Source organism: Haplochromis burtoni, unplaced genomic scaffold (assembly GCF_018398535.1).
Source record: "Haplochromis burtoni strain Fernald_Lab_line unplaced genomic scaffold, NCSU_Asbu1 Contig_359, whole genome shotgun sequence".
NCBI classification, from domain to species: Eukaryota; Metazoa; Chordata; class Actinopteri; order Cichliformes; family Cichlidae; genus Haplochromis; species Haplochromis burtoni.
This window is the reverse complement of record NW_024582720.1, coordinates 191,895-202,308: the sequence shown is the minus strand read 5'-3', so window position 1 is coordinate 202,308 and position 10,414 is coordinate 191,895. Positions and strand designations below refer to the sequence as shown.

The following is a 10,414-nucleotide window of genomic DNA, read 5'->3' as shown; positions in this document are numbered from 1 at the left end:
CTGCTCATGCCCCCCTCCTCCTCTTGTCCTCCTGCTCATGCCCCCCTCCTCCTCTTGTCCTCCTGCTCATGCCCCCCTCCTCCTCTTGTCCTCCTCCTCTTGCCCTCCTCCTCTTGCCCTCCTCCTCCTCCTCTTGCCCTCCTCCTCTTGCCCTCCTCCTCCTCCTCTTGTCCTCCTTCTCCTCCTCCTCTTGTCCTCCTGCTCCTCTTGCTCGTCTAACTCGTCTAACCCTACAAATACGTCTTATTCTGCTCGTGTATTAAAGACGAGCAGCTTTGGTTTCCGTGTAAACGTCACCGACTTTAAACGTTTCCGTTTGTTTCCTGTTTTGCTGATGCGCTGACGTCGTTACGCCACAGATTTCCTCCGACTGCCAGAGCCGCTGCAGTCAGTACAACTCAGCAGCTCCGTGCTGCCCCTCAGCAGGCCTCTGGAAGCTGGCCAGTCAGAGGACAGTGGGCTTTGAGGGAGGAGGGGCTTAAAGAGACGGGAGCTGAAGCAGCTTGTTTCAGACAGAGGATGATCCAAGCACAGACACAGAAGGATTATTCTGAACTGGAAGTTATGCAAAGCTGCTCATATATTAGAAATAAGCAGCTGGAAACGAGCAGAATGGGTCCCTGTAAAGACATTTCAATCATCCACTGAAGACTGACGCGTGCTTTTTTTTTTAGTTTGATTTTATAATTCAGGCGGTTTAGTGGCTTAGTATGGACAATGTTTCACATGCACTGAATGAGCTGCTTAGCATTAGCAGATTTTATAATAATCTTTGGGTTGAAGTTCTTCAGTATTTGTCCGTTAATCTTCAAAACTGGAAAATGTGTAAAAACTGAGGGAACCACTGGAGGACGTTTAACTGAATCATTTTGTTTTATAAATGTGACGAATGATCCAAACTGGCTGTCGACTTCCTGTTTGACCTTCGACCTCAGGAGAGCGTTAGGTCGTGCAGCGTCTTTCGTGCAGGTCAGAGCACGACGGACGAGCCGAACAAACAAACCCTGAGATTGGAGACGGTGAAGGAGCCCGAGGCTGAAACGCACTGGCCTCCTAATAATTCCTGATCAGCGTGTCGTTATCTCTAACTCGGATCCGTGTAGAGAAGCAGCGTTTCTGTGACATCATCAGTGTGACGTCGGAGCCACAGGTTTCCTCACAGCCGGAGAACTTCACGGTGATCTTGTGAAGTCGTCCAGTTTGGTGGCGTTTCTGTTTTTTACCTGAACAGTGATGATTGAGCAGTGCTTCTGTTGATTTTCTTTTGTGCCAAATGTGTTTCTCTCTCTGTGATGAGCTCTGTATTTCAGTCGCACTGCGTCTTTTCACACCAATGTCCTGCAGCCTTTCAATAAAAACTGAACTGTTATCGCAGCCTTCGTCTTCCTCACAGATCATACTGAGTCTCCATGAGTGATGTAATCCAGAGGCAGACTCCCACAGACAGACTGAAGTGGAGGGTGTTTTGTTTTTTGTGTTGATAACAGATGAAATAGGCTGAGAGGATGCTCAGACTGAAACGAGCTTGCAGGACGTGAACAAACTGCCTGAAGCACCAGCTGAGTTTAAGTTCCCCTCAGGTTCTGTGCTGGTGTGATGCTGCCACCTGGTGGTGATGAAAAGGAATGCCCAGTGACGGTGCAGCTTAAAGAAACACAACAAGCTCAGAAACTGAGACTAAAGCCCCCCCGGGGGGGTGAGGATGGACCACCCAGCTGAGCCACCGTGTCTGTAGCTCCACGCGTGATATCATCCATCATTTAGGTTTACTCTGATTACACAGATTGTGTAGATTACCGGTGAGTAACTCGAGCTCATAAAATATTACATTACACAGTTTGTCACCGACTCTGCAGCTCAGGTTTTCTCCTGACAGTCTTTACACATACAGCAGGTCAGCGTGACAAAGAGGAAGCTCTGAGGTCAGAGGTCAAATACTTTATTGTTGTACGGTACTCCGTCTGTCACAGAGAACTAAAAGAGTCCATGCACAACTTCCTCATGCTCCTCGACAGGTGCAGAACCGAAAATACAGGGCAAAGAAGAAGTAACGGTTCTCCCACCGCAGAGCTCCAGAGTCCTTATTTCATGCATCCGATGATGTCTCGAGCACACCTGCAAGAATCACAGCTTCTTGGTTTTTAGGCTCTTTTGTCAGGTTAAGGAGACAGAACCTCAAAGACATCCCACACAGCATGCACATGTAATATATAACAACACAACCTGCTGTGAGACGGCGTGCTCTTAGAACACGTGAAGCATCGTCGGCTTTCTTTGTCAAACATGATCAATTCATCCTAAAAAGTCGATTCTGTCCATCTGGATGTTTTTCAGCATCATCAGGTGACGTCTTCAGTCTCAGCTGACTGCAGGTCCCCAACCTCATAAACAGCACATCTGCACTGACGCTGACTAACAACGGGCGAGGAGGTCAGTTTAGGATCCTTAATATGCAAATTGTCATGACCCCTGATCAAAGCCCATTGGTTGGCTGTGTCTGCAGTGTGAGGACAAGCGTCTGGTTCCTACATCATGCTGTTCTGCTCTGCCTCAGAGTGATTAACCCTTTAAAGCAGGGGTGGGCAACTGACCCAGGGTGATATCTAAAGCCTGCAGGACACCGGCCCTCGAGGCGTGGAGAACCCACCCCAGCTTTAAACCCTAACCCATCGCTGGCGACCGGTTAGGGTTTAAAGGGTTAATAGTGCCATTTGAATCTGTCCTGGTGTAGGACTTGCAGCCTGGAACAGCCAGACTTCCAGTTACAACCTTCAGCTGGTCCTCGTGAGCCACAGACACGCCAAAGCTCCGGAAACAAAGAGCACTTTTAAATGAAAGATGAGCCACATACTCCTCTCTGCATGGATTCATGACAAACGGTTTTAATGGAGCAAGCGGAGGCGTTCACAGTCTGACCAGCAGGGGGCCTCGTCCTCCATCAGCCACAGCAGGATTTAAAGTCCAGTGTCGCTGAGCTCTGACAGATGTTCGACTGAGAAACCTCAAAACTCAGAGACTGTTCGATGGGTCGATTTATCGCTGAAATAAAGACGTTCACGCACGCAGAGTTCAGTTTCATCTTTAATACTGAAATATTCAGAGAACAGAGATGAACGTGGACAACTGACAGTTTCTATTCAGTGGATGAAGACGGGCGACAGCGGCAGGAGGGGGAGGAGTCAGCTGCTGCATTCACTGTTTGCAAAGTAAGTTGAAATTCTTCTTCTGTGGTTTTTCCCAAGGAATCATCCAAACATCCACGTGACACTGAAACACCTGAAAAACAGAAGAATCGTTTTACAGTACAACATGCACTACTGCAAGTTTTACTGCAGTACTTCCACTGCCAGGATTTCCAGTAATACTGCAGGAAGTGGTTTTATGTAATCATTTTATTTCAAATTATTTCAAACTGTCTCTGGCATCAACAATACTGCACAAATTTCCCATGATGCACTGCAGCTCACAGTGTTTGTTTCTGAGGCTTTACAGTATTGTACTGAGCGACTGTATAGACTCTCTGATGAGACGAGGGGGCTCGACCTCAATCTTCATCCTGACAGAGTCTTCTCTGCTCCTGTAATGCTCTCATTAAAGGTTTTATTATAACAGATGACACATCCTGTTTCTCAGAGTTTGGATGGAGTCAAAGTTAAGCAAGAAAGGGTTAGGGTTAGTCTTTCCTCTACAGTTGGCAGCTCAGACTCACCTGGTGGAGCGGACCGGGTGGCTGGAAGTCACACCTGGACAGGTCGTTGTTCTTGTCCCGTTTACGACACACCGTTCTGGAAATCTGAAAATCTGCCATGTACCGAACTCCTTTAACAATCTGAAACACACACACACACACACTTAGCGTGCACCTCACATGGAACCGCCCCCTACGCCAGCATGAACCCACGCCTGCCATATTTCCTGCAGATGCAGTGGTTGAACTCTGACCCCGTCATACCTGCTTCTGTGCTCTGTCGATGGTGGCGGGTTTGAAGAGGAAGGCGTCATTTGATTCGTTGTTGAAGAAGTAGGTGGCGTTGAGGACAACCTGCTGGAGGCCACGGTCATTCTTGCTGATGTTGTGTGGGGACCCGGGCATGGAGGGGCGATGATGCCAGCCAGACACCAACGTTCCCTCTGGAAGAGAAGAGCACCTCCCGTCAGAGACGTGTCAGAAGTTTCTTCCTGTTAAAAGGGTGTTTTTCCTTTCCACTTGTAACAGCCACTATGGTGTGGTGTCCCTTTTAGACACCCAAGTCGAGGGTTGATGGTTTCATCAGTTTGTGCCACTGCTCTCTCTGTGATGGTGTGGACATGTGCTTGCACGCTAGTACATGAGGAGGGACGGATTTTATGTTTTACCTCTCCAGACACCTTTGTTTGCAACGTTATGGGTTGTACGAACACTGTGCGCTATGTTTGTTAAGCTGCAGCCGTTCAACCGGGCTTATATGGTTGATGAAGAGAAGGTATATTAAACAACACACTGTGGAATTCCCAACGCCAGCGTGAGTGTGTATTCTTTTGGCTACCCTGCTAAGTGTTTTGCCGCCTCCTCTCAACCACTAAACACAACCCGACGTTACACACTGTCACCAAGTCATTCTTCACAGGGGGGCGTCCGATTGTTCTCTGTGTTATTTGGGGGTCTTTACAATATAAAGCACCTTCAGCTCTTGCTGTGGTTTGGTGCTGTATAAATAAAGTTGAATTGAATGAATATTGTTGCCCTCAGGTGTGAATGCATCCGACTGTCCGTGTTAGCTCTGAGACAGACTGGCGATCTGTGCCCCGCCTCTCGCCCTATGGTAACTGGGATAGCCTGCAGCCCCCCCACAGCCCTGATAGCGATACGCAGGAGAGGACGGATGAGTTAACACAGAGTTTCCATAAAGTTTTTCAAACAGAACAGTGATCAGTTCAGCTTCATGTTTGAATGTTGTACAGCTCGGAATACTCAGGCTGAACATTTAGGTATAAACTTAAGACATTTTCAGAGAAGTGAAGTTTTAGGCGGGTGTCAAACTGTCAAAACAGCCACAGGAAACAGGCTGATGAGACAGAGTGGATCAGTCAGGGGGACGCTCTGTGGTGATTGGCTGTGGGGATGGTGAGTCAGACAGGGTACGTGGTCTAAGAGGAAGAACCATTTTTCTGTGGTGACAGAAGCACTTCCTGTTGCCTCACTGCATTTAAAGACACTGTACTGTGTTTTAGCTCGTTTCACACACATAACACACATCATCTAGGCATCTTTTAATTTTTAAGTAGTTTGACATTTTTAGAGCCTTTTGAAAAACGGCTGACATAAAGGCAGACGTGGTCTCAGCATCTCTGACACGCTCAGATGTCTAAACAGTTTTTACCTTTCATGCTGGAACGACGAGCCGGAGCATTGCACAGGCTGTGACACCTAGTTTTTGAAGGCCAAACTAACAGCGTTCATTTGTCTGTGCCTGTAGTTTATTTATGGTGTACAGGTCTCAGGTATCTGTGGGTCTGACCTGCATGGATACACGCTTTGATCACAGTTAAAATGCTTATAAAGCAAATATGTTCATCAGATTAAGGCATCACAGTAATTTTTTAATGAAAAAATGCTGGTTCTGATCTTTAATGATGATTACACATGGCATTCGTCTAGAGCAGCAGCTTGAAATTCACATGAAAATCTTTCCTTCCCATCAGCCCGCTGCACTCGTGGTGTCACTGCCTCTCTGGTCTAATATTGATGAAAATCAAGCTCAACACGCCAGACTGAACATACACATTACTTCAAACATCATGTCTGCAGCCACCTCGCTCTGAGCGCAAACAGCAACCCGACTTCGTTTAAACGAGAGAATTTAGCAGGACGGTAGTCTGAACAGCCTCTCACTCATAAACTGAGACAGTTATTAGTTTAGTCATGCAGCGATCTTTGTTTCTGTTTTCACTTGTTTGAGTCTTGCTGATGAGGTTTCCGGTGTTTGGGTGTGAAGGCTGAAGTTGTAAACAGGTCATGGTGAGCGAACCTCTACAGCGATTAACGGGTCGTTAATGAAACCAGTAACGGTGCGGTGTATGGGACACAGCAACATCCACAGACTTACAGAGAGCCCAGAGACTTCCAGAAGTCCAGCGTTTCTGTTTTTAAGATGTGGGATGAATGTTTGAAGGTTGCCCATAAATCTGCTGACATGACAAAGTGAGCGTCGCTGCAGCAGAAATGTCAGTCTGGCAGAAGGTGACCTCAGCAGGTCAGCAGAGGTCACCACACTGCAGGTGTGGGACGAGCAGACCTCAACATCGTCTAAACATGCAGGCAGGATCGTGACCATCGAGTCTGAAATGTGCCAAAGGTGGACTTCAGTGACGACAGCGTGGCCTCGTTTAGTTTAAACTGTTTTAAGATATCAGAAGCTGACAACGCAGCAGCCATCCCACACATGTAAACCAACACTGATCAGGATGATAAACGCAGGCCATGGTGACGACGCTCAGCTGACGCTCAGCACAAGAAGTACATATTTGATCAACTTTCTAAAATATCTGGGCATTTTCCATTGATCAGAAACTGTCTGCAGAGCAGTTATCTTCATTTCCACCACATTAAGCTCTTGTTCATGTCTGGGACAAGTCGCCGCTTTGAAGTTGAAGTTGCATAGTTTTTGTTTTAAAGAAAGTGGAGCTGCTGCAGGGCCCCGACCTGCACAGACCTGAGTTCAGCTTTAACCTCTGACTGTGCTGAGACAGACACACACACAGAGTCTTACCCAGAGCGGCGAGCACAAACACGAGCAGCAGCATCTTCACCTCCATCCTTCTCACTGAGCTTCCTGCAAAGTGTCGAGTCTCAGACCACAGAGAGGTCCGTCCGCTGCCTCGTTGACGTCACTTCCTGTACCTGTTTAGATTAGCGAGGGTTCCTGCTGCACTCTCAGATCTGACTCAGCTGATACTAATCAGTCACCTCAGGCTCCACCTCCTCCTCTCTCACCTCTCCTCCTTCCTGTTAGATGAGGGTGAAGCAGTCACAGGCTCATTGTGGGCGTGCAAAACGTTTGCAGCTCTGCACATGTGTGAAAGTTTATCGCAGGCTGGGGACAGGAAGGGTTAATGAGGACTTCCTGACTCTGTGTGACTGCACTTCCTGTTGGCTTTCACTGAGTTTTTTTCAAAGGGTGAACGTGCTGAAGACGAGCTCAGAGACAAAGGAGAGGAAGTGACTCCTAATGATGTTCCACTAAACCCAGAACTGGTCCTGCTGAGACCAGCGGGACCAGTTAGAATAAAAATGAACAAACTCAGCTTCAGGAAACCTCACAGAGCTTGATAACACAACAATATCAAAACTTATTCTAGAAAGAATAAGAGATCTTCACCTGTTGCCTACTGGTGGTGGTCAGAGGGCCCGGTGGCGCCAGTGTCCGGCAGCCTCGCCTCTGTCAGTGCGCCCCAGGGTGGCTGTGGCTACAATGTAGCTGCCATCACCAGTGTGTGAATGTGTGTGTGAATGGGTGGATGACTGGATGTGTAAAGCGCTTTGGGGTCCTTAGGGACTAGTAAAGCGCTATATAAATACAGGCCATTTACCATTTACCATAAATGGTTTGGAGAACTTTCCGTGTCGGGAGGAGGAGACCAGAACCGTTCTCCTGAGCTGCAGACGAGAGCCTGCGACTGGTTAAAGTGTAATACCTGTACACAGAGCAGGGTGATATGACCAAAAGTATGCGATAACGATATAATTGACACGAGACAAAATACTTTACAACCCTCAACTTTATTAGCCAAAAACAAACAAACATCATGTATTTCCACTTAAACAAGCAGCTGTTTTTTATCTGCATTAAAGTTATATAAACATGTAACAGTGCAAATTCCTCGCTGACAGTTTAACCAAAAGGCTTTCCAGTGGAAACTGGCCGACACATCCTCAGCATAACCATGTATAATATCCACAAACTTAAAAAGAGGTTATACACACACAATACGGTAACATTATGTTGAAGCACAGTACGTATCACTCCGCGAGGCTCCGCCTACGATAGCCGTAATGCTCCGACAATCCATCAAGCGGTGCGGCTTCGTAGCTCAGCAAAGTCGTACTGAAACATTGACAGATTTTCGAGCGCCGTGCACATAAAATCGTTTCAGGTCAGTAAACACAACCAGAGTTCATACATAAGGCACACGGGATTATAAGGGGCTCTGTCGACTTTCAGAAAAATCAAAGGATTGATTTTAAGTGCGCCGTATTTTCCAAACAACACGGTAATAACGACGGCCCGCTAGCATGCGCTACCAAAAATAGTGCTTTGTTGTGTATCTGACACGCTCTTGCTCTTGACGAAGGCGGTCGCACTTTTCTCCTCCCTCCTCCTCTCCCTTAGCTTCCCTGCTTAGCCTCTTTGTCCTTGTCTAGTCTCGTGTTTTTTGTATTACTTTTCCCTGGAACACTCTCACAGTCTGTTCTCTAAAACCTAAAAGAGGAATTATGGGATTGGATCAACTGGTCTCTGAATGCAATTGACACCCCTTTCTCAACGAAATGGGCTCATTGAGTGCAGCACGGAGAAGATCTTGGAGCTTACGGCTGCTGTGAACACTCAGAACAAGACCTGTGACTGCAGACTGGATTACATCTGGAGGGGCTCGCTCGAACAACATCTTTGAGCGATCGATCACATCTTGGGGAAGTGCACTGCGGTCGTGAGTTCTCAGAACCTGCTCTTTGAGCAAAAAAACGACAACATCACAGAACGTAAGTTTGGATACATCATAGAAAGCTCACAGCTCTCCAACGGGAGATTGAGAGACCAGTGTTGGACTGTAGAACTGCTTTGAAATTCATATGAGCTGTTCGCACTAAAGTAAAAACCACCATCACTTCATGCGGAGACCCTCTCGGCGCCAGCTGCGGTCTCAAGGCTGGAGCTGAACAAAACACCCTGATAACGACTGTGTTTAGCTGTTCCTTCCCATTCCATGCAAGGCCACCTGGGTTGGCTGGAAGACTGTTTACTTAGCCTGGCAGGGCGAAGGACACTGTCTCAGCTGAACTCTGGACACACACACACACACATACATATACACTGATATGCACACACTCATCCCCCCTCCCTTTCCAAACGCCTTCGACGCTTATTCCCTTCCGATGCTGACGGTGGATCAAGGAGACCAGCGCACGCAGGCCCGGATGTACTGTCTAATCGGCGTCTCTCACCCTTTACCCCCCCTGTTCTTGTCATGTGTTTCTTTGTGTATTAAGAGTTTTTCATGTGCAGAGGTGTTTTTTCTGTTCTCAAACTGATCTCCCTGTTGGAGCTCAGTCTGGGAGGAGTTATTTTCTCCTTATCTTTCCTCATGTGGTGCATTTTCCATTGTTATACCTCTGACCTGTCTTCCCCATGTGATGTTTGTGTAATGTATGTATGGTCAGAAGGGTAAGTCGGCGCTGGCAAAGGTCGGCAGCCTTAACCCAATTTCCTTCGGGGTCAGCCTTCAGGATCAATAAAGTTTTATTGAATTGATTGAAAGCTAAACCAGTTCCACACCACTAAAGTTGCAGCAATTTTACAAACCAGTTCAGGTTCATCGTTTCATTCAACGATCTGCTCTCGCCCTTCTCATTCTCCGTTGCCGCCATGATTTTTCCGCCATGTGTGTATGAAAACAAAGGCACTGTGCATGCGCGTTTTACCCATATTCTATCGCCATATTTCATTTTCTTTGCCCAACATTATACCGGTGTTACTGTGAACGGTATGATATGGCCCAGCCCTACCTGTACATGTGCACAGCTGCATCGTCTGCCGATCATCCTGTTGGTCCGCCCTGTAGTCTTCCTCTTTGCTCTCCTGAACGTTTCTGTGGCCGACTGTCGTCTGTTGTATCTGTGCATGTGTTGCAGACGTGATCATGCCTGTTACAGGGACGTCCTGCAGCTCATTCAAATGAACTCTTTAATCGTTTTTTCCTTGAGTGTTTAGCTCTGGTTGTATTTTACAGTTTCTTCCCTCTGTGGCTGCTGTCTTATCCTAAAGTTCATTCATCTGTTTCCTCAACTAGTTGAACTGGTTCTCACTTCCTGTTTTATTCTGATAGTTTCTTGTCTCCACTGTCTTGTTTAGTTTTACCTCTGTTATTCCTGCTGTGGTCACTTCTCAGCGTTAGCATCTGATGGACTTTTCACCCCCGTTTTGTGTTATTGTCTGGTTTTATCTTACACTATAAGTACCTGGAGGCAACTTTTGTTGTCATTTTGTGCTTCACAAATAAAATTGAAGTGTAGTTTATCCATCACCATGTGTTTGCATTTGGGTCCTAAACTCTGCAATTCACGATACATTCATTGCTGCATTGTTCATTCATTTAGTATGAAGTGTGAGGATGAATATCTGTCTTTAAACTCAGTAAAGTGAATCTGAACAGTTCA

General features: G+C 46.9%; 1 protein-coding gene across 1 annotated transcript; it reads right to left on the bottom strand.

The window, feature by feature from the left end:
- Nucleotides 1-3,063: 3,063 nt before the first annotated feature.
- LOC102307286 (cystatin-F) lies at nt 3,064-7,034 on the bottom strand. Its single transcript, XM_005943019.3, has 4 exons — nt 6,750-7,034; nt 3,953-4,131; nt 3,710-3,829; nt 3,064-3,276 (listed from the first exon to the last, which is right to left on the bottom strand). The coding sequence occupies exons 1-4, from the start codon at nt 6,793-6,795 to the stop codon at nt 3,193-3,195; spliced, it is 429 nt and encodes a 142-aa protein (XP_005943081.1). The 5' UTR covers nt 6,796-7,034; the 3' UTR covers nt 3,064-3,192.
- Nucleotides 7,035-10,414: the final 3,380 nt, after the last annotated feature.

Bases quoted from the DNA above. Each gene is read 5' to 3' on its own strand.
- LOC102307286 (XM_005943019.3), bottom strand. From the start codon at position 6,795: ATGGAGGTGAAGATGCTGCTGCTCGTGTTTGTGCTCGCCGCTCTGG. The intron at 4,132-6,749 runs GTAAGACTCTGT...CTTCTCTTCCAG, and splicing joins GTTTGTGCTCGCCGCTCTGG to AGGGAACGTTGGTGTCTGGC. The intron at 3,277-3,709 runs GTGAGTCTGAGC...TCTGTTTTTCAG, and splicing joins CACCCGGTCCGCTCCACCAG to GTGTTTCAGTGTCACGTGGA.